Below are 25,467 nucleotides of genomic sequence, written 5' to 3'. Positions count from 1 at the left end.
AATTTGTGTTCTACAATAATATAAATTTATTCCAAATTATAGAAAAAAAATTATCATATGTGAACTAATTACCTAAATACGAAAAAATATAAAAATAAATTAAAAGTATTAAAAAAAATTTTTTTTTTAAATCAAAAACTTTTTTTGTTAAAACAAGAACATTTTTTTTTAAAACAAAAAACTTGTTGTTAAAACAAAAAAAAATTACAGTGAAATCAGAAATCGATAAAGAAAAGAAAAATTTTTACACTTTACCTCCAAAAAATTAAAAGGTGTTTAATTAATAATTAGAAGTGCTTCTATTTAAAATAAAATACAAAAGAAAGAATAAAATTAAATAAATTAAAAATCCTAATATTTATAACAAATGAACAAAATTAATGGTTAATTAATCATTTAAAAACAAAATATAATAGTGATATTTAAAAAATAATTAATTATAAAATTAAAGAATACATTGAAAGAACAACAAATAAGTAAGAAAATAAATAAAAAACTCGAATAAGGAAAAAGGAAAGACATAAAATCATCTGTGATAGATTAATTTTATGATTGAAGAGAAATAATTCATTCATTCTTAATTAAAAACTTATCAATCAACAACAATAAGAGAAGAGAAAAAAAAAATTAGAAAAAAAAAAAAACAAGAGATTCTTACAATCAAAACAATTCAAATAAATTTAAAAATATTGTGGTTTTTTTTTTTTGTTTTCTTGAAATTTCAAGAATAAAAAAGAATAAATAAAAATTTTACATAAAAAAATAATATAAAAATAAAATCAAAAAAATTCTAAATTGAAAATGTTGTAATAGGAAAATAAAAAGAGCAACAACAGAAAAATTTTATTTTGTAAAATTTTCTCAATTTGCTGGATCTAAAAAAAAAAAACAATTAATAATATTGAATTTAAAAATTATAGTGAATGAGAAAAAAAAAAATAATAGAGAATTTTATTCAAATATAAAAATTAAAATCAAGGAACAACTTTTTGAAAACTCTTAAAAATTACTGGACAAAATAACAAAAAGCCAACAAAATCCCATATAAAATTCAGACATGGCGCCGAGATCACAGAGAAAAAGAGCACATGGTAAATTCAAATAAAAATTTCCTTTTTATTCTTGTTGCATTGCTTGTTTTTTTTTTTTTTGTTTTTAAATTAATTTTCTTTCTCTTTTTGCTTATATAAAAAGTGTTTTTGGTTGTTGTTTTTATCACTGCGATTGTTTGTTGTTTCTGTTTGTTATGTTGGTCGCTGTCCTCTTCTTATTATTATTATTATTGTTTTTTTTTTTTTAAAAGAACACCGACCATGCCATACATATGTATATACTTTACTTTTGCATTTTGGAACTTATTGTTTTTCACTTTTGTTTTATTCTATTGATTTTGATTTGCCGTCTTGTTGTTGTGAAAATGTGTTTGTTTATATAATAATTGTGTGTATATTCGTTAATATTTTGATATTGAATTTTTTTTTATCTAATTTAAATTAAATAAACCAAAAATAATATTTAATGAAATTTTCATAATATGCATGGATTTTTTTTTTTAAATTATATAATTAAAAGGTGCCAGAAAAATTCAAAAATTGTATATTTAATTAAATGTTCATAGTTATATTTTTTTTGATATTGATGCACATATACTCGTACAATAATTCTTATTATAATTTCTTATAACATAAGAAAGTAAGTACATAATGACATTTTTCGTAATTAATGTATTAATTAAACGAGGCTGTGAAATATTTTTTTTTCACTTAAGTCTAAAAAGTGACATTTTTTTTGAATGTTCTTGCATTTAAATATTAGAAATGTTGTAAAATCTCTTGTTGTTTGAGAAACAAATTGTATTTAAATTCGTTATTTGAAACATTTACTCTGTACATCCCTGAAAATGTCAATGCTGGAAAATAATAACATCATAATTTAAATAACAGAACATTATTGATATTTGTTTCTTCATATAAAAACACAAATAACAACAAGCGAAAATTTGTCATTTCCAGTGAATTTTTCCAAAAATAAAAGATTATGTTGTTGTATTTTTATTAATATATAAATGTATTTTTAATTTACAAGTAAATTTATGTTTTTCAACAATTTGAAAACGAATATAATACAAAATTAAAAAATAATTTTCAAAATAAAAATTTGAGTGTTTTTACGTTTTAAAATTATTCATTTGTTTTCCACAAAATTAAAATAAAATATGAGTTTATGATTGTATGTACGTGAATATATATTTGAAATTTTGAACCATTTTTATAATCTCAATAAAAATCAATCTAATCTTAATATATATTCTTTAGTTAATATTTAATTTATTTAATTTTGTTTTTGCAGGGGTGGGTATAGAATAGTACATATTTCAAAAATTCTGATTTCAATTTCAATGAAACATTACTAATTGTTACATGAAGGAAAATTACCATGCTACTAATTTACATTACTTACATTTTATTAACATTGAATTAATATTAACACTAGTTCACCTGCATGGAATTTTTGTTAGTGTCAAATTGTGGAATCGGTTCACGGAAACACGTGAATTTTTTTGTTTTTGATAAAATTTTCAGTATTTTGAACTTGTTTTTTTGGATTTTTATTAAAAAATTTTTTTAAAATCATAAATTTCTTCAAACACTTATATCTAATGCACTACGTATTTTTTTTACGTAAACCACTTAAGAATGGAAGTGCATTATGTGTGTATACATATTCAAAGATGTATATTGAAACATATTTTTGGAAATTAATATTTGATTTTAATAATTTTTAAAAATATTTGAGTATTTGTATTTTTGTTACACCTAAAATTCTATAAATAAAACTGGATGAAAATGAAAGCACGAATTTGGGTCATACTAGTTTGTACGTTTTCATAAAAACAAAAGGCATATTTTTTCCTGGCGTTTTTCATTTGGAATTTGTAAAGTGATCACATTTAAGTTAAAATTTTTATGATTTAGTTTTTATAAGTATTCATTTCATATTAAAACTATTACTTAGCAACAAAAAAATTGTTTTAAATCGTAAAATTCATTCATTAATTTTAACATTTCAGAAGAGTTTTCCAATTAACTTAATTCTATCTTTAGCCATGTGTATATGTAACTATGTATGTTCAAAAAAAATATTCTGATTCCTAATGAATTACAATTTCTGATTACAAAATTAAGGTGATAATTACAAATAAATCAACTGTTCTACTTGATACTGCACTAAACACCGATTCATTACTAAGTTGATTCAATTATTTTAAAAATAAATATTTCGATAAATAAGTAAATCTGTAAATTTATCAAATGCTATTCTAAAATTTCTTACTTAGAATGATTATGTATGAGTTTCCCTCATATACGAAAATTACTAAATAAGTTGAATTACGACGCATTTAATATTTAAAATAAAAGTAATATTTTTTTTCTGATACTAAAAATTGAAGAAAATGAAGTCATTTATAAGTTTTTAATTGGGCCGTAGTGTCTAGTATGCACTCATCATTTATTTACAAACATTAACTCATATTTGAGATATCCATTGTGTACTTAATAGTCATATGACATCAAGATGACCTCCTCCTTTTATTTTTCTTTGTAAATAAAAACACTAAATCAATATATTGATAAATATGTACACATATAAAGCATATATGTATTATGTAGATAAATATCGGTTAAGTGTTGCCAAATTATCAATTTTTTAAAACTTTTTATTGAAAATTTAACGATCGATTTTATTTGATTAGCACAAATTAATTACACTAACGAGACAATTAATTTTAGTCCATTATTCTTCAAACATGTTTTACAACATATTAAATTTTTAAACTATTAAATATCTTAAAATGTGTCATAATTTTTGAATATTACAAGTTAATTTCCTTAAACACCTTCTTGTTATGTTTCCACAATATTGAATTTATCTTAGATTAACACTTTTTCACGTTAGATTTATTAAAATTTGAGGTAACTTTTAAAAAGAATTGAATTTTGCCTCATATTTTGATAAATGAATATTAATTCCACTCTCGTTGACATTTTGAGTCTTCGAACATGCGCAATCTAAATGCGACTTTATTAATTTTACATATACTTACGTTTAAAATATATTTAGAAAATCAACTACTCAAACAAATTGGTATTTATTCTATTTTTACAATCAAACATAAGCGAAAATTTCATTTAAAATCCTATTCATTGAACATATTCATCATACAAAAAGGTTGCACATCAAATCAAACAAAATGTTTGACTGTGTTGGAAAACATGATTGACAACAACAAATCGATATTAATTATTTGTTGTCGAAGAATCTGACCACCTTTAAATTCGTATAATACTCATTACTTATTTACTGAAATTAATTTCCACTCATTATGCTCTTAATAATTTAATTTTTTTTTAAACTTTCTTATCAAAAAGTCTTAATAAACAAAACAAATCATTAATTTTTTTTTTATGTATGCGCGTACTTGATTTATTGATAATGTTTACCAATTCTAAAGTAATGAAGATAAAAAATAAAAATAACTTATAAGAAAATCATATAGGTGTCGCTTAAAATACATAAATGATACAACCGTACCAAAAAAAATTTGTGCACATGTGTGTATGTTTTTATCAACAAAATTAAATGCACAGGTTAATTTTCAATATTATTCGATACGGTTATTCACTCAAGTATTGTGCAAGTTAAATATGAAAAAGAAGAAAAAGAAACGATGTCATATCATAAGAATTTTCGTTTCTTAAACCCTACATTCCTTAGTGATCGGTATATTAACTTTGTTATGGAGTTTGTAACTATTCAAAGGAGTCGTCTGTGAATAGTTATAAAAGTATACTTATTTTTGTTTACCGTAACATTTTGGGTTTGTTTGGACATGTTCGTCGGTACGACACTAACAAACTTTCAAAAATTGTTGCTTTTCTTCCAAGAGAGCTATTGTTATTGGAGCCATTCGAAAAACGGATTCGAATAGCTGCCATTCAACTCAAAAATATTATTTTAAATATTTTAAAAACTATTTTGTATACAGTCAAATTGCCCGGCATCCAAATGTAGGGTATAACTCAGTTGGTTAAGATTGACTGAAACGTTTTTAGTTTTTGTTGTTTTTTTCTTTTAATTTTCCATAAAAATTTTAAGGTAAATCGTAAATCGAGGTATTAAAAGTTCCAGGAACCAATATAATTCTTAATACTGCGCAATTTTACTTAGTATAAATAACAATTATATTATGCATAGAAAATACATATATATATATAGGTACATACATACGTACATACGTTTAAATTATAAGTGTTCATATACATGTTCGGTTATATTCGTAGGTTCTTTTACAAAAGCATAATTTTGCAATAAATTTTCAATTTTTACACTGAACTCAATATGTATGTAAGTAGTACAGATTTTTTATGTTATTGTTTTTGTTTTTTTTTGTTAATGTTGCATTATAGCATAATCTATTTAAGTACAAACATGCAAACACTATATATGTAGAAATATTAATTGGAATTTATAAGAAAAGTAAAAAATAAACTAGAATAATTGGGTTTGGTTTTTGAATGCGTTTAAGAAATTATGTATCTAGGGAATTTAGTAGATTATTATCGGAATTTATGCAAAAATAAATACTTGTGTCACATTATACGTTTTGTTTCTTTTATTAAATTAAAATCCAAGTCTTATAGATAAAAATGGATTAAGTATGTTTTTGTTGATACATATAGAAATTTATTTACTTTACAAATTTGTGTATTATAACATATTTGATGGTATTTTTATATAAGTATGTAAGCATATTAAATGAACTTTGTATTTTTGAATACATTAACGTCAATGTTAATATTATTTAGATGCAATAAAATCCGTACAATTTTAAGACATTCTATATAACTTTGGTATGTACTAGCGGTATGAAATATCAAAATTCTTTAAATGCCAAAAATTTTTAATTTAATTGCTGTAATTTATTTGATATTACTGGCTAAAACAATAATGCAGTATATTACGAAATCGTTCCAAAATGTATTTATGTGCTAAAGCAAAAAAATTGCGTAAACATGCTTGCATACCTTGTGTTCCAAATTGCTATATTGCGAAATTCTTATCTAACCACTGCAAATTGTAACTGAGTCAACATTTCAGGGAAGTAGGCATATACTAAGTATCATCGCTTGCAAATTTTATAAGGGTTTAGGGGAATTCTCAGTTCAAATTTTGAGAGTGCGAAATTTTAATTCACAAATAAAGGGAAACCTTCATTGCTTCACTCTCGAAGTGTATTATTAAGGATGAATTTTTAACTAGTTGCCTGTGATATAGCAAATAAAATGTACATATTACAATATACAGACTTTTATGGTATATGTTTGAAGTTGAAATTTTTATTGTGCAATAAAATTTGCAAGGCACGTGCATTATATATGTTTAATTGACATTTAATTATGTAAAACGAAATGTACTTATATACTTATTGTTGCATTTCCGTCGATAATCTCATGAATCACATCTGATATCATAAATTAAAAAAAATAAAATAAAATATATTATTTATTACAAAATCGTGACAAAATCACTTTATTACATAATTTTAATAAATACCTACACTTTTTAATTTTATTTTTAAAGCTAATAGCAGAAAATACAATAGATTTTATTTTTTTATTTTTCTGATTAATGTAAAAATATTAATAAATTCATGCTTAATATTGTAACTCAACATTTTTCTTTTATATTTAAACATTTTGATAATTACATGTTTCCGGAATTAACCAACAAAAATAGTGTAGACCCCATACATATTTTAAATTCAATCATTACTGAGATATAAGTGTACTTGTATATACTAAGTATACCTTAATTTCAATTGCGTGTAAGCATATATATGACTTGTATTAAGTTTATATTATCAGTGTAGTTAAGTAAGTGTTATTAATTTTTATAATTTTATATTTTCAGTATAAAAATGTTATCAGTAATAAAACAATAGCTTAAGCTCTTAAAAATTAAGAGCATTTTTTTTTCTTTATGAAATCTAAAAAAAAAAAAGAAATGTGTACATGAAATTTCGAAAACATGTTGAAATTATAATTTTGAAATTATTTCTTATTTTTATCGAATATATTTACTTGCAGTAAAAACTTTAAAATTTTTCCCAGAATTTTGCTAAAAATATAATTGAGAAAATATGATAATCATTTTTTTAGAATTTAAACTATTAATCTAAATGATATAGTAAACTAATAGCCACAAGAATGCACTAATATAGTTAATATGTCAATCAATCTGCAACTATCTTAAAATTTTTGAAGAAATGATAATTTTATTTAAGAATACATTTTCTCTCACTTGAATTTCTCTTCCATAAAATATAATTTCAGAGGCAAGAAAAGAGCTTGACCTGATTCCAAAGAGTTCAATCAAAATTTTGGTTAGAGGAATCGAAAATTTTAATTTCGTTTAGTTCTACTTCATGCATTCAAACTTCTTCGTCCATTTTCTATACTCAACTTCTAAATGAAATCAAAAAGAAAACAAACTGATTAAGATACAGACAAGTAACAATTATTATTCATAATTAGTTTTAAGAATTAATAATTTCAAATTTTATTTTTTCCCCACATTTTCATAATATATAATAATAATTAATTCATAATTAAAATGTCAAATCAAAGTGTTAAAAACAAGCATGAATGCCGTAAATAAACAACATTATTTCAGAGCCATAAAAGTGATTTGAAAATCTTAAAAGGGATTACTGTAATTAGATGCGTATATATATACTTATAATTATTATATCTACATATGTACATGTGTTAGTTTATGTTAATATATGCATATATATGTAAATACATATGTATATAATACTTGTTTTATGTAGATGAATTAAAAAAAAAAAATTACAATACTTAGTTGTCATAGAATTAAATTTATTATTACTTATGTCTTGTTTTAAAAATTTAATGAAAATTTATAATTAATTTAATTAGATATATTATTATTTTCAATTAGATTAATTACATTAAAAAAAATAATTTTTTTACAGATAAGTTTATAGTTAGATTTTACTGTTTTAGATTTAATTTTTATAAGAAAACATTTGCTAAGTATATGCGTAATAATGTGAAATTAATTTATTCATTAAAAATTTATATTTATTTTATTTATAATTGCACCTACGTAAATTTTAATATATTATAAGTACATTTTGATTAATATTATAATTTGAGAATAAGAAATAAGAGATTAAAATTGGATGGATTAGAATCAAATCTAGTATTAGGTCATGATGGACGTTTTTCTATTAAAATAAACATAAATTTAAAACGTCATTTTGTTTAAATTTATAAATAATTCAATATATTTTTTTTTTATAATTTATTTATTTATTTTGAAATTATTTGTTTTTACATTAAAAATTATATTTATGTGTAGTCATATTTATTATAACACTTAATATATTTACTCGTAATATAGAAGATTTATTTGATTTTCGAATTTGACAAGCAAGTAGGCACATATACCTGTCATATATAAAAATATGTTTTATATTAAATTACATTTATATACTTAAAAGATTGATATATAAGTATAATGTGCATTTAAAAAGTAATTGTAAAATAGTGATCTATTTGAGGTGTAAAAATCCATTTGAATCCAAATTTGGTGTAAGCTTTTATTGGGCAACATCGTTTTATTATTCCATTTTATCTACTTACATATATAGGAACTCGGGTTAGCTTCGGTTTCGGAAATCAGTTAAATTTTTAACTATATTTCCAAATTTGACTACCGTCATAAACTTTGCCCTAATTACAGGTTTTTCATTTAACTCGTTTTTATAAGGTTTAGAATGGGAGCATGGATTGAAGCAGTTTTGGGAAATAATGTTTCAATTTTAATAATATAAACCTTAAATATGAAATTTAAAAATTTTCAATAAAAATCTGACATTTTACTGTTAAAGACTTTACAGTAAAAAGTGTAAAGTAATTATGAAGGCAACTGTTGCCTTCATGATTATCAATCACTTTTTGGTTTTGGTTGATAGTAATTTTTTTTGTTAGCTAAGAATTTAGTTGAAGTGGTAAATTTTCTCCGATTCGATTCCAATTAAGTTCTAACTAATTTAGTAATTCAAATTTTATGATTACGTACGTATAAAATTAATATTAACCTGATATTTGACAATGTGCGATTACAATTCACCTTCTATAAACTTTTTAACCCTATACCTACAAATATGTACGTTTTAAGTATAACACTTATTCATTTATAAAATAAAAAGCTAGATTAACATTTAAGAAGTTCAGTTAAATTTTTTTTTTAGCACCGATTAACTATTAGTAGCTAAGTGTTAACTAACATTTTTATTTTTGAATAAAAAATGAAAACTTTGATATCAATTATAAAAATATGTTGTTCACCTTCTAGAAAAGTTGTTTTGCTTTTTTTTTTTTCTATTTTTTTTTTAATACATACTTGTTCTTTCTATAATTTTTGTGTTTTTTTTTATCAATTCAAAAAAAAAAAAGATAATTTTAATTTTCTCTTTTGTTTTTTTCTTTTCTTCCATCTTTTTTTTTCCAATACTTTATTTATTTATTTATTTATTATTTATATTGTTTTTTAACGCTGTTTTCTGTTTTCATAAAGCCCAATAATTATAGCAAATATGACTTTGTTGCTTATTTTATTGTTTTTGTTTTTCTCTACGCTGTTTTTATTTATTTATGTATGTTACTTTTGTTATTATTTTTTTTTAAATTGTATATTATACATATTATATACACAAATAAACTTACAGAGTGGTCTAGGTATGAGAAATTTTAAAATTTTGAAATTGGACAAATTTTGTGCTTTTACATTAAAAATTTTTATATTTCCAATAAAAGTTAAGCTACTTTTAACGAAAGAACTCCAAAAAATTTCGAAAACAATTTTGAAGATATCTTTTCCGAAAATATTCCAGTATGTTTGAGAACATGACTGCAAATCAATACCTTATTAGATTTGCTGAACTCAATTTTTAGCGCTTTTCCAAAAAAATTTTTGAGAAAATTTTTGAGAAAATTTTTGAAAAAAAGTGCTTCGTAGTGTCACCTTGTCGGTTTGTTCGTCCGTCCGTGAAACCATTTACAAAACTTGTACATCCTTGATGATAGAAAACTGAAATTTCATATGTTTTTTTTTTTCAAATTTTTGATATTGTCTTTTTCTAGACCGCATTTTGTATATACATAAATCTGAAATTTTAGCAGATTTTAAATACTTATTTTGTTAGAAGAAAATTTTTTAACATCTCTGTTGCCTCTCAAGTAATCCTTTCTCGAAATTTATATAATTTGAATTTTTGTCACTTTATATTTCCGAAACTGCAAGCTTTTCCAAATTTCTATGAATGCAGAAAGTTATCGTAAATCATCATCATTTAAATCTTACACGTCTTTCAGTTTTTCTTACCTCATCCTAGATGTATGCAATATTTAAAAATATTGTTATATAAAATTTTCCATTGTTTTTAAAAGCACTATTTTCACTTGTTATAGGGAAAAGTGCCCCTATTCCTATAGGATTTAAAAGGCTATTTTTTTTACTTTAATAATTTTTATTATGTGTTTAAATTTGTTATTTTTTTTTTTTGAGTCACCTTGTAAAAATCAAATAATCTATTAAATCATTTTATTCCCCATATCATAATATGCTGTTATAATATTTCATACAGGTGTGTATATGTTTATTGATTGATTAATTGGTTTTAAGGTGAATTCAGGTGATTAATATCAAACAAAATGAAAAAATACAAAAACACATAAAAGAAAAAATAATCTTTAAATATCGTACAGATATTGTATAGCTTTACCCATAGATACCTTACCTATGTGTAGGAACATTAAAAAGTTGACACGCAAAACTTATCAAATCATTTTTTTTTTTTTAAAATATAGATGAATGATTTTCTATTCCTATGTTTTTTTTATAGAACAATTAAATTCAATATTAAATGAAAATTTATTTTTTGTTTTATTAAGGAAATTATTATCTTTAATAAATGGTTTAATTAAATTAATTAAAATGTTTGAAAAATGAAAAACACAATGGTAAAAGTAAGTGAGTTTATATGAAAATCATCTCTCACCTTATACACTATACACCATATATAGTCAATTAAATTGTTAACTGAATTGTTAACAAATTAATCTAAATGGAAAAATAAATATAGTATTGTTCTTATAAATATCAATTTTTTAATTATAGTTTACATTAGAAGTAATCTAGTACATGTTAAAAAAAAAACTTCTTAACAAGATATGAGATCAAATTTCATTTTATAGGTTGAACATTATTCTTTTTAATTTAGTGAAATGAAAGGCAATGGTTGTAATTTTAACACACAAAATTATTTTGATAAAAATGTAAAATTATTTTTAATCCATTTTTTACCAATTTTTTATTAGAAAAATTTTCGGAAAATTTGTACACTGAATTTTATAGAACTCTATACTAAATTCCAAAATATAAATATTTCCTAGCAACTAATTGAGTCAGTAATGTTTGAAAATTAAATTGACTTTATCTGTAATTAATTTGTAATTTTTAATTTTTTTGATTCAAGTAATTTTCATTTTCCATTAAGTTTTAATTTGACATGCTCATTATTATATCAAAATTTTTCAACAAGCTTATAATTATCCAAAAAATTTTGATTACCTCAAAGTTAAATTCGAATTCAAAATTGTTAGTTTTTTGTTCTTTGACTTCAATTAGTTAATTGGTATTAATAATTTATAATATTTATTAAATAATTAATTACTATTTAGACAATTTGTAATTATAAGATTGAAAAATCATTTTTAAAGTAATATAACAAACACATACTTTCAAACAAAATAGTTAATATTAAGCTATAGGAAACATAAATTGAATATAAAAAAATTCGAAACATTTTTTTAAAAATGGAATTGCTTTTTACATACAGTAAATTCGTATTTATATGAACTAATTAATGTCAGAAGATGTTAAGATAAGTGAGTTGTTAATATAAGTTAATAAGGTATTGAATAGAGCAAAGAGTAATTGAAGTTTTGAATTGATCTCAATATGGAAATTAATTTTAAGAATAATTTTATTATGGTAACGTTTGTTCATACTTACTTTAGACTCAAAAGCAAATAATTATCTTTCTAAGGTTTTTAGAATTTTATATGAATGTCATTATACAAAACAATTCTCAAAAATTGCGTATTTTTAGGGGGTTCACGGATTATTGAGATTAGAATTTTTCACAAATTGTCATTTGCATTTAAAATTTAAAATTTTTTTTTAAATCATAAATTGCGTCGAAATTTTGTAATTGGAATAATGAACGGACAGACGAGCACAGTGAAACTATAACAATTAAAATTCACTTATTCTCGTATTTTTTTTTTGTATTTTTAAATGAAAATTTTGTCCGCCATTGCTTTTTGCTCTGATTTTTAACAACATTTAGAGATTTGTTTTTTAGAGATCACATATATAATATTCCTAAAAAAATGAAGTTATTATACTGTGCAAATATTGTATATCTAAAATTAATATTAAAGCAGTGAATATTGGCAGTCTTTTAAGAATTTCATTTGTTTTTTTGCACATTTAAATTTTTCTTATAGCTTCATTTTAATTTTATTTTTAAATATTTTCTTAGTTTCTTATTTTAACACATTCTTTTCTATTTCTAAGAAGCGAATATTTGCCTTTTGTTTTTAATACATTTGAATAATAAAACTTGGTACATTTGAATAATAAAACATTTTGCAAGATAAAAAATATCTACATATGTATCTATAAGTATGTAGAAGCTAATTAAAAAATCAAACAATTTCCTAATGATTACTTATAATATAATATTTATCTTAAATTGACGTTAAGATCCGGTTAAATGGTGTAAATTGAAAGTCATGTAAATTATAATTTTTAGTTTTCTACAATTAATGCCTTTGTTCTAAGAGTTGATCATTTCGTTGTTACTATTTTCTTGATTCTTGTTTGTTTTCCAATTTTTATTGGATTTTCCTGAAGCTGTACATTTTATTTTCATTTTAATTAATTTGTGCAATTAATTTAAGTTGGTACTATCAAATTTTCTTAGAAAATTATTTAATTTTCTTTTTTTTGTATTTTCTTGTTAAATTTGGAAAAGTTTTGGAATTCACGATTTCAGTTTAAGCTTGAATAATATTGGAAATTATTGAGAAATTAAATAAAATGCAAAAATGTTAATGATTTCTATTTCTATGAAATTGACTTATGTGCAAATATAGTTCATATGGGATGGTTTTCGTTCTTCACAGCCTAAATTAATATACAAACGTATATTAAATAGGCATTTTACAAACATATGCTCTATTGTAACAATAATTTGTTGAAAACAACGTTCTCTAAATACTTCGGTTTTTTAGGCAACTATAAAAACATTTTACCTCAAAGTACAGTGTCGCTCAATGGTTCAAAACATTAAGCAACTATTAATTAATTTGCGGAGCAACATTGTTGTACAATATTTTTTTTAGTTAAGAAATTAATAATGTAAGATAACGGAAGGTCAGGTTTCAGAAGAAGAAAATTTAAGCAAAATTTCAAATAAAAAAAAAACCATTTATGAGCGTATATGAATGTATGTATATTTAAAATGTATGTAAATGAATTTATAAAAAAAAACATATAGACTTCAATTATGTCACGTGCATATATTAATTTTTTCCCCAGTTTTTTTTCGAAATAATTTGCATATTTCTTTTCTATTTTTTCTAATGAATATTATTTTTTTTTTCATTTTAATAAAATAACAATTCATTATAATTTTTATTATACTAGTCTTACGCAAGTTGACTTAATTATATACATACAAACATTCATAAATACATGCAGCTCTATGTTTTCTCATTTATTTGTTATTGATATTTTTTATTAATTATTTTCATTCAAATTTTTTTAATGATCACCCAAAAATAATAAAAAATCAAAGATATAGATTGGTTTAAAATAAAAAATATTCGAATATTTATAAGGTAAAAGAAGAAAACAACGAATCAAAATTAAAAAAAAATTATAAAGTTCATAAATACTATAAGACACCAAGTTTTATTATAAAAAATGAAGTAGTTCATAAGAAAATTATGTATGGCAATCAAAATCAAACAAAAAATTCATATGCACATACACAGGTTATTTTGTTATATACATATACACACATGCGCATGTACATATTGTGCATATATGCAAATTTATACCTAATATTTGTATTACAAGCATTTACAGTAAACGGTATATCATGAAGCAGAAATTAAATTAATAGTCGGGTTGGTAGAATTTTTGAGTTTCATAAATTGAGCTTCACAATTATAGATTTCAGCAATATTGTTAATAAAAACCATCTAGCCAATTTCCCGCTTGGACCATAATTGACTGTTTTGTTATCTTAAACTTCATTTTAACAATAATAACCGAGCTGTATTGTTCTATGTCTGCGAATTTGAAATCTAAACACTTATTTTATAAAATTTTCTATAATGTTACTGTTATATCACAAAACCACCTTTTGAATTTCATTGGACATAGCTTTTTAGCTGAAAATAAATCTTCCTTTCCATACTGTTGGCAAAAAGAAATTATAAAAGGAATAGTTGTAATGTAAATTTTGTAATCTTTAGAGAAGTGAAAAACAAGCACAACAATGATTCACAATAATAAGGCTTAGGTACTGTCATTTCATTAAGTAATCTCAATTAATTTTCTCATTTGCCAGCACTCTACTGTAATTGAATTAAAAATTTAAAAAAAAACATATGTTTTAATGCATTTACAATAGGTACATGACGTTACTTCTCTATGTAACATATGCTTATTACATAAATAACATGAAAATTTAATTTTAAAGAAAATCATAATTACAACAAAAACAACACATAATGCAAATCGCAATACATTTACATATGTACACAGCAAAAATATGCATACTCTTGTACATGTGTGTATACAATATGTGCAATATGTGTATTAGGTGCAAATGTCCCGTACGAATAAATTTCGTATATTCTGTATAGCTATATAATATAACTCTAAATAATGCACTAAATTTGTATAAGTAGTAAATGTTACGCTGAATGTTATTAAACGTTGTGCCTATCTTGATATGCTGCTAGGAAAAAAATGAATTAATTATTTAATACGAAGTTTCACCGTAACATTTGCATTTGTATGTTTACATACTCGTACGAGTACATATATAAATTTATACATAAACTTATATAGCTGCAAACTTAAACACGAATCTATATTCATTCATTTATACTTAAAATTTATGTTGTGCACCTACACTTTTTTTCATATCTACATATATGTTTATACTTATATACAAACGTATTCAAAAAGGTAAAAACAAGATTTGTGAAAAAAAAAACTAAATAGTGAGAGCAGAAAATCAGAGAGCAAAGTCCCATTCTTTTTATTTTGTTATTCGTTTCATTTGATCACGTAACACGTTCTTTTCTTAGACTGTATTTTTTTTCCTCATTCTTTTATGTTTTTTTCTTGTTTTTATGTCTCCTTCTCATGCTCTCCTCTTCTTGTCGAGTTTCAATCTTAAAATCATTTTATTCAATTTAAAATTTATGTATTATTGTTATCCAATTCATAAAATCATTGAAGATAGAGATAAAAAAAGAAATAGAATAATATAATAAATAAAAATAAAGAAATGAAAAATTTTTCAAATAAAAATATTTTTCCTTCTCATTTTACCCTTTCCCTTGTTCTTAATTTTTTTTCTCTTCTATGTGCCATTAGGGTTACCATTGTCAGGAATAGTTTGTAACCATCTCTGAGATCTCATCAAATCAAGAAAAAAGGAATCGGTTTGTTAGCCTCAATATATTTTACCATATTTATATCCGTATGAACGTGTGTTCGTCTGCCTGTTCCAGCGATAATTCAAAAACTAATAAGTTAAATTCAATATATTTTTGCAAATAATATATTTTTATGATATTATAAATTTTAATTGAATGTGACCGACGCAATATTTTGAGTAGCTGCCATACAAAAACATTTCAAAAGTTATTAAGTTATATTTTATAGAAACAATTGAACAGTACTACAACAGTACTGAAACTACAGCATAAACAAATATGATAATACGGTCATCATTGGTTAAAGGTTTTGAGATAATATGAATGTATATGGTAGCTGTCACATGTATAAACAATCATTGTATAGAAAAACAAAATGTTGTATGAAAAAGTGCGGCAAAAATTAAACAATAGATGTCTGTAGGGAAATTTGTTCCAATTTAACTAAAACAGAAAAAAAGAACCAATATACAGAAAAAGAAACTATGTAACCATACAAAACATAAACTAACCAATTTTGGTGCAAAATCACCAAAAGTGGCAACTCTCTGTACAATATCTAAATTCTTAAAGTTCCAAAATATTCCAATAAGATGGAAACGATTTAATGTCATAGATACTGATTTTGATTTAAATGAATGTAAAACTCAATTCATATGATTTTCATCTTTTGTATAAAATATTCAAATATACACACCTATTACACATATATACAAACATATATATATATATATATATATATATATATATACACATTCTTAATGTTTGTATGAGAATAATTATATTATAAACATATGAGAAATGATTTTGAATAAATATAAATAAATATTTACTCATATAATATGCATAAACATATATACATACAACAATGTATATACATATATACAATTTAAGATAAAAATGAATTTTAATTTATTTAAATTATTGTAATTTTAAATTTCCTTAGATAAAGGTTAGTTTACACAAAAATATTGAAATTAAATATTGATGTTTCGTTCCTTTTTCTCTTTGATATTTTTTAAGAAGAATTTTAAGTACATAATATATTACTAATATTTATTTAAGACTTGATCAAATGTATATTGGATTTCAAGAAAAATATTGATTTTTAAATGTAAATGTAAACAGTCGGAGAATTCAATAATTCAGCTGTTATAAAAACCTGAAAGTGTTGATATGTTTTCTTTAATTGTTTTATATTCTTCTCATGTATTAATTCTTGCACATTTTCTTATATTAATTAGTTTCGTCCATAAATGTTAAAGTTATTGTGTGCGCTGAAGAGAGGCGCATTTTATGATCATCGAGTTTTGACTAAAAAGGCTTTTAAAATTAAATTTATTTTATACAGTACCTCATTTTGCTTATTAAATTTTGATTTTAAGGTGTTACGCCAAAAACTTAGCTCTGCATGTAAAATTTAATTTTCTAATGATTACATACATACTTTCCTTAAAACTAGTACCTATTCTTGTCTCTTTTTTTCATGTTTAAGAAAATTCAATGCATTTTTAATCATTTATAACTTTAATATTCTTAAAATTAAACTTTTAAAAGTTAATAAATTCGCAATGTTAAAATTAACACAATTTTTATATTTTAAACTTATATTGACTTCTGTATAACGTTATCATTTTGTAAAACGTGACTTTCATTATAAAATTCATTATAAATTGTTATACTTACCTCTGTTTTAAATTAATTATTATTTTAAATAAAAATACGTAATACTAACGTATGTCAAGCAGAAAATAATTAGTATTTTTTAATAGTAATCTATTTAAAGGGTTATAAATAATTTCTAATTCGTATTAACTATTATTTCCTGTTTTTTGAAATGTAATTAAAACTTGTATAACTGTTTAATATTAGTAATTTTTTTTTTTGTTGTTCCCAATAAAAATGGTTATAGAGATTATTGATTTTAATTCATTAATTATATTTACATTAAAATTAATAATTAATGAATTAAACTTTGATATTCTGATATGAATTCTAAATAAAATTCTTGTAATAATATTCTATGTTTATACTCGTACAATATACATTATTATATTTTCTTTATATAACATTTATAAATTATAAAAAATTAGGTATTTAATTTAAGAAATGTAGAAACATAACTTTAATACAATACATTAAATGAAATGTTTTATATATGCAGTTGAAATTAATAAAAAAAAATTTTTTTTATTATAGCAAGTGACTGAGAAAATATTTGATGTATGATCATATAAAATTGTCTATTAAATTTATTATTTGTATTGAAAATTATATAAAATACTTTACCGGATATAAATACTATTGTAGATGAGAAAAAAAATAAAGTTACAATAGATAGAAAATATTAATAGTAATTTAAAAGTTCTCAGTTAATTTAGAAAAATTTCTAAAAGACGGCAGTACTCACATTTTTTTTATATAAAAACTATAATTAATATGAAGAGCACAAATAAAAAGAGACATTTTACGAGTATTAGTGAATTACTGCATGGATGAAATTCAGATTTTTCAAACCCGGTATTTTGTTGTTCGAAATTTCTAATACTAAATTTAATTTAAATAACTCATAAAATGTCATTATTCAACATTTTGATCAAAATTTTCATTTGTTACTTCAAAAAAAAAATTTAAATAAAAAATTTTTAGACTCAACTCAAATCAGCGAAAATTTGAATTCATCCTTTCAATTGAAAAACAATATTGCTGGAAGGGTTTTCTTAGGGAAAATTGCAAGATTAACCAGACATTTACTGTTCACCATTAATGCAGAGAAAAAATTAAAAAAATCAGACAAATTACACAAAATAGAAAATAAGAGGCAATAATTTATTTTTAAATTTTTATGAAAAATATTTTTTGTAAAAATTGTAAGCAAGAGTCATTAATTTTTTACTCATTTCTCTTCTTTTTAATAAAAAAACAAAAACTATTTTCGTATTTACAATTTATTTAAAATTGCCCTCAACAAACACAGTTAATTTGTCGCTTTAGACCAGTTTCAAATTGTGTTTCCTATGCGAATACTTGAAAAACTTTTTTTTAATAAACAGGCTTATGAACCTAATTATATCAAATATATTTTTCATTAATAATTATTTTTTAATTTAATTTTCAATTTTATAATTGATAAGAATTTTTATAATAAATATGTATGTATGTATATACATATATAGAATTCGAGTTATAAAACAAAATTGATAACCAATTATATTTTGTCATAATAATTTTTTCATTATGTCACAATAAATCATTATGATTTTTCAAAACAAAATGGAGCGTATACTAAAATATTCCGACATACTTTATATAATATAGAATAGTACACAATTTTTTATATAATTAGATAAAATATTAAACATTAAATTGAAAAATTATAAAATAAGAAAAAACAAAAATTGCAAAATTCAATCTTATATGGGATTTAGAAGCTTCAACCCATAAATTTTCAATAAATAAAGATTTTTTTTTCAAGATCTGCTGGTATTCATTATGTAATCTGCAATTTCCGCAACCTACAGTAAATGCTATGCGTATTTGTATGTATGTACATGCTCATATATGTGCGGTATTTATTTCACTCGTTATTTTTTTTTTTTTTGTTATCTTTTTCTGGGATGCTGTGAACCAAATGACTTATTTTTAAATACATTTTGAAAACTGGAAAAAATTAATTTGATTTATTTTTTTTTTTTTTTTGTTCTCTTTTTCTTTCACTTCTCTCCAGATAAAATCTATATTTGCTTACCTACATACATACATACATGTATATATAGTAGAATATTTAATTATTTAGAAAATCTCCCCATAATATGCCCCTTTAATTTTATTTTTAACAATAACATAATATGAATATTGAGTTTGCATATTATATAAATTGCATGTAAAGCGCAACTCATATATATACATATACACAAATATACATGTACATAAATTCATCTGTTACTTTTAATAATTATTATGAAAAATATTGAAGAAATCTTGTGAATGTAAGAATTAAGTATAAGTATATAGAAAATTTATGAATGAACGAATTGAGAATAAATGAATGAATTCATATGGTATAAGTATTGCAAACGTGTTTCCAATCATTTTCAATATTATATGTACATATATACAATTTATATAAATATATTTTTTAATAAATGCTTCATAGATTTATGATTTTTTAACTTTTTACATAATTATATTTTGTATTAGTTATGACGTTATGTGGGTGTACTAAAAGATCTCTAGCGGAAATAATACAAAATTTAAAAAAAAACAAAAATGTGAAACTTATGTAAAAATATACATATGCATGTATGTATATATATTAGAATATGTACATATATTATTTACTATGTTTTGTTAGCTTGGGCAATCCCAATTTCCTGTACAAAACATTTCAATTTATTCTTCTTTTCTTTTTATACATTTTTAGTTCAGACAGTTTTTTGACAAAAAAAATTTTTTTTTTGAAAAAAATAAAATTTACTTTATTACAAATTTATTTATAAACTGAATTTTGTCAATTACAAGTCAAAATATTACAAATAATTGGATTTTAAACAATTCATATTCTTAAAACGAGATTTTATTATAGAGCTTAAAAGTAAGCCTACAGCATTAATTTATTTGTCAAAACTATTTTAAGCATCAAATGACATACCTGATTCCATACGCAATAGAATACACTACCTTCAATTATATAAACAAATACTCATTTTCGATAAATTAATGAATTTGTGCAAAACATGAATATATAATTGCAATTTCATTAAGATATATGTTTCATATTTGAAAATATGAGGCGACGGTGTATTTTTCAAATATAATAATGACTTTTGTTTGATGATTTCATAATTTGTGCTACAATTACATAATTATTTTCAGTTTTCGTCAATTTCGTTCATATAATTTTAATTTTGAGCATTATACAAAATCATTCATAAAATCGATTAATCGACTTCTTATTTCGATTTAAAATCTACTGATTCGTAAAACGTTCTTTTATAATTGAAATAAAATTTCATAATTTTAATGAAATAAAAAAAGCTCTTAATTGAAAATTCGATTTAAAAAATAATTATTTTAAATAAAATGAATAAAATTTAAAATAAAAAAATCTTTTACTTGCTTATTAAATTAAAAAAAAGAAAATATGTTTTTTATTTTCATTATACTTTGTATGTAGGATGATATAAAATTAAAAAAAAAATTATAAAAAAAGGTGTCGTAATTATAAAATTATCTAATTAATTTTAATGTCACTTGTTGACGTATTTCATGTATTTAATTATGATATTAAATTGGGGTGTATTTATTGGGATTGTTGAAGTATTGGTGTAAGTATGTTGAAAGAAAAATGCATTACTATTTTTTTATTCAAATAATTTGATTAGCTTTCAATTTCGAAAAAAAATATTTTGATAACTCTGTTTTATTTCTATTAAAATTTATATGTTGTACTGTTGTCGAATATTTACAAATTAGTGTTGGCAATGTCAAGAAAAATATTTTGGTTAATTTGATAGACAACAATGGACTTATGTATTTAAATCAGAGAAGAGTTGTCTAGATTGACAATTTGAGAAGAGTTGTCTAGATTGACATTTATATGTACATACACAATAAGTAAGCATACGAGTAAGTTATCATTTTTCAACAGCGCTAGTGTAGTTTCACTTGCACTATTGAACTGATGACATAATGCATAATAAAACACTTAAAATATTGTCAATTACAGGGGATGAAAATTAATTTTCACTATTCTCTCCATTTAAATTACCTTCTTGTGAATCATTGAAATTGGCTTGATATTGTAATTTTCCTTATTCTTTTTGTATAAAACATTGAAAATATATAAATAAATTTTGTTGATATTTTGTCTAAGTGCATCTTGTTTGCTTTGTTGTTCATATTGTTTTAAATTTTTCAATAAATTTAATTTTATTAATTAAGTATTAATTAAAAATCAATTTTTCTTTTATTTACAGGGCGAGTGCTTACCTGCTATTGCGATGGTAGCTGTCCAAGCCATACAAATGACACATGTGAAACAAAACCTGGTGGATTTTGTTTTAGTTCAGTAGATGAATTTTATGATGAATATAATGGAAGATATGAAGAAGAACGAACATTTGGTTGTATTTCTCCAGATGAAAGTGGTGGACTATTCCAGGTGAACCAGGTGAAATGATAGCATTATTGTGAAATGTTTATTGAATAATTTCTTTTTATTTTTTAAATTTTTTTTTTTTAATTTAAAAAACAAATATGTAATTAATTTTGAAAAATTTGTTAAAAAAATTATATAAAATTGCATAATAATGAAATTTACTGAAATTAGTTGCAAATTAGTTAACGAATGCTATAGTTATAATTTTATGCTTTCATAATAATAATGCTATTAATCAAAAAATAATCACATTTTTTGTTGAAATATTGTAAATACAAACATACATACATTTCATATATATGTATATTTTTGTGAGAATATTTTTATGCATGATAACAATTTCATAAGTAATATCATATTAATTTTGTTTTTACTTTTTCCTTTATTTTTTAGTGTAAAGTTGGACAAGTACCGCATTTACATGGAAAAAATATTGTTTGCTGTCAAACAGATTTTTGTAATAAGGATGCTCTGCCAATGTTACCAAAAAAATCTACATCTAGTGAAGACAATTCTTTGGAACCACAAGATTCAGTTGTTGATCCACCTTCAATTCATTATTTTGCATTAGTTGCTTCAATGATAATTTGTATATCAGCATTTATAGTTGTTACAATTGTTATTTATTTGACATTCAGACGGCGTGAAAAAATTAAAAAGCAACCGAGATTAATGGATTCAATGTGTGGTAGTCAATTATCACCGCTAGCTGAATTGGTTGAACAAACTTCTGGTTCTGGATCCGGATTACCGTTGTTAGTTCAAAGAACAATCGCAAAACAAATACAAATGGTTCGTTCTGTTGGTAAAGGTCGTTATGGTGAAGTATGGTTAGCTAAATGGCGTGATGAAAAAGTTGCTGTAAAAATTTTCTTTACAACTGAAGAAGCATCATGGTTTAGAGAAACTGAAATTTATCAAACAGTTTTGATGCGACACGATAATATATTGGGTTTTATTGCTGCTGATATTAAAGGTACTGGTTCTTGGACTCAAATGTTGTTAATAACTGATTACCATGAATTGGGAAGTTTACATGATTATTTGCAAACCAATGTTTTAACAGTACAAAAACTTCATATGTTGGCTTACTCTTTAGCATCGGGACTATCACATTTGCATACAGAAATATTTGGAACACCTGGTAAGCTATTGTATATTTTAATTAGTTAATGATTTGTAATCGATAAATATATTTTTTTATTTTTAGGAAAACCTGCTATTGCACATCGAGATATTAAAAGCAAGAATATTCTGGTTAAACGAAATGGTCAATGTGCTATCGCTGATTTTGGTTTAGCTGTCAAATATATAAGTGAATTGGATGAAATTCATATAGCTCAAAATACACGCGTTGGTACACGTCGTTATATGGCACCAGAAGTTTTAAATCAAACATTAAATCCTTTACAATTTGAAGCATTCAAAATGGCCGATATGTACTCAGTGAGTTTAGTATTTTGGGAAATGTGCCGTAGATGTTATACACCGATAATTGGAACAAAAACAACAACATGCGAAGACTACGCTTTACCATATTATGATTGTGTTTCATCAGATCCAACATTTGAAGATATGCATGCTGTAGTAAATGTTAAGGGTATAAGACCTGAAATACCATCACGTTGGCAAGAGGATGAACTACTACAAACTTTATCGAAAATAATTCAAGAATGTTGGCATCCAAATCCAACCGTAAGGCTGACAGCATTACGCGTTAAGAAGACATTAAGTAGATTAGAAACAGAATGTACAATAAAAATTGTGTAGTATCTTTAAAATGAAATTACAATAATTAAGGAAACAAAAATATTTATTAAGAATACATGCATACATAAATATACATATAATATATATTTATATATATATTTATATATATATTTATATATATATAATTACTGTATAAGTAAACACTTGATAAGAATTAAGTAATATGGAAAAAGATGAAAAAAATAACAAAAAACATTGAATTATATACGTTTTAAGGAAGATATTATTTAAGATTATAATAGATATTATTTAATTATTAATATTATTAAGTTCTCTTTAACTATACATATAATAAATTACAAGTACATATTATTTATGTATTATATTATTATCTATATAAATAAAATTAGTCCTTTACAAAAATCATGGGAAATATTGAATTTTCTTGATAAAAACAATTTCAAAAATCTAAATATACAAACTCAAATATTTTATTAACCAATAATATAAAAAATATTATTTTATTCAGCATAAATTAGAAAAAAAAAATTTGATAAATGTTAATTGGATAAACAAAATAATACGGTGTAATAGATTTGTAGTGTAAGGCAATGTATCTTAAGGAGTTAAATGTGTATTGTTTTAAAGTTTTCAATTGACTGTACTTAGTTTCAATAAATTTTTACAATAGTTTTTGATTGATTCAGCAAGTATTTCTATACGTCTTAAAAGCCACACTTCCTTCCCTATTATAGAATTACAAAAAAATTATGATTTTTAGAAAAAAAACCCAAAATACTATTTAAATTTTATTTGTACTTTACAAAATGGATAATATTTTTGTTATTTTATTATAAACACTTTAACATAATTTTTAATAATATGTTGAAGTAAAATGTCATTCAAATTAGATTATTAAATTGTTTATTTAATAACAATTTATTAATTAATAAGACGTTTATTTGGCCACTGTTAATTAATTTGATTTAAATTTGTGCCATTTCATAAATTTTCTTATGTAGTCATTAACGTGTATGACCTTAGTAAAGTCTAATAACATTGTCCAATATTCGTAATGTAAAACTTTGTTTAAAAAAATTTTTTTTTATTATGTTATTCTGCATTCGATGTTAGTTTAAAATTTCTTTTTACAGTAGAAGATCTTACATTTACAAAAATATATCTCAAATTTTTATAATTTATAATTTTAAATGTTCTTCAACAGGAATTGTGTACAGTCTCTTTTAACAAACAAAAAAAAATATATATTGATATACATATATAGGACTGAAATTTATAATAAATTTAAATAAAGCGAAAATTATGCAAAGATGAAGTATTAATAAGAAAATTACTTCATTTTATTAAAAAAGAAAAATTAAATTTTAAAATATTGTTCCAATTATACAATTAAAATAAAAAAAAAACTAATTCAAGAAAAACAAAAAAAATAAAAAAAAAAAAAGAACGAATTCAATAAAATTAATTTATTAATATTGTACAAAGTTTGTAGTAAAATAGTAATCTAATTAGTTACGTAATCATTTACTTTTAATTTTATGTATATTATGTTTTTTTTTTTTAAATCTTTCGTTGCTAAAATATATTTAATGAATTTATTAAATGATTTTAAGCATTTCAAGATAAAATGAAAATTACATTTATGCAATTATCCCTATTATTAAATTTAAGGCT

The 25,467-nt window shown here is 22.4% G+C and overlaps 1 protein-coding gene across 2 annotated transcripts; it reads left to right on the top strand.

The window, feature by feature from the left end:
- Nucleotides 1–879: 879 nt before the first annotated feature.
- Nucleotides 880–23,923, top strand: LOC129608901 (bone morphogenetic protein receptor type-1B). 2 transcript variants are annotated; one of them, XM_055520684.1, is made up of 4 exons: nt 880–1,091; nt 21,881–22,065; nt 22,456–23,206; nt 23,273–23,923. In XM_055520684.1, the coding sequence occupies exons 1-4, from the start codon at nt 1,058–1,060 to the stop codon at nt 23,830–23,832; spliced, it is 1,530 nt and encodes a 509-aa protein (XP_055376659.1). In that variant the 5' UTR covers nt 880–1,057; the 3' UTR covers nt 23,833–23,923. The 2 variants fall into 2 exon arrangements, with proteins under 2 accessions (XP_055376659.1, XP_055376658.1); XM_055520683.1 differs by having other exon boundaries at nt 21,881–22,074.
- Nucleotides 23,924–25,467: the final 1,544 nt, after the last annotated feature.

The sequence above is a fragment of the Condylostylus longicornis genome, unplaced genomic scaffold (assembly GCF_029603195.1).
Source record: "Condylostylus longicornis isolate FDR11 unplaced genomic scaffold, ASM2960319v2 ptg000037l, whole genome shotgun sequence".
Taxonomy (NCBI): domain Eukaryota; kingdom Metazoa; phylum Arthropoda; class Insecta; order Diptera; family Dolichopodidae; genus Condylostylus; species Condylostylus longicornis.
The sequence above is the reverse complement of the archived record's forward strand: the minus strand, read 5'-3'. Positions and strand labels throughout refer to the sequence as shown.

Coding starts and splice junctions, on each gene's coding strand:
- LOC129608901 (XM_055520683.1), top strand. CDS start 1,058: ATGGCGCCGAGATCACAGAGAAAAAGAGCACATG. Junction 22,075..22,455: donor GACTATTCCAGGTGAACCAG/GTGAAATGATAG, acceptor TTTATTTTTTAG/TGTAAAGTTGGACAAGTACC. Junction 23,207..23,272: donor AGAAATATTTGGAACACCTG/GTAAGCTATTGT, acceptor TTTTATTTTTAG/GAAAACCTGCTATTGCACAT.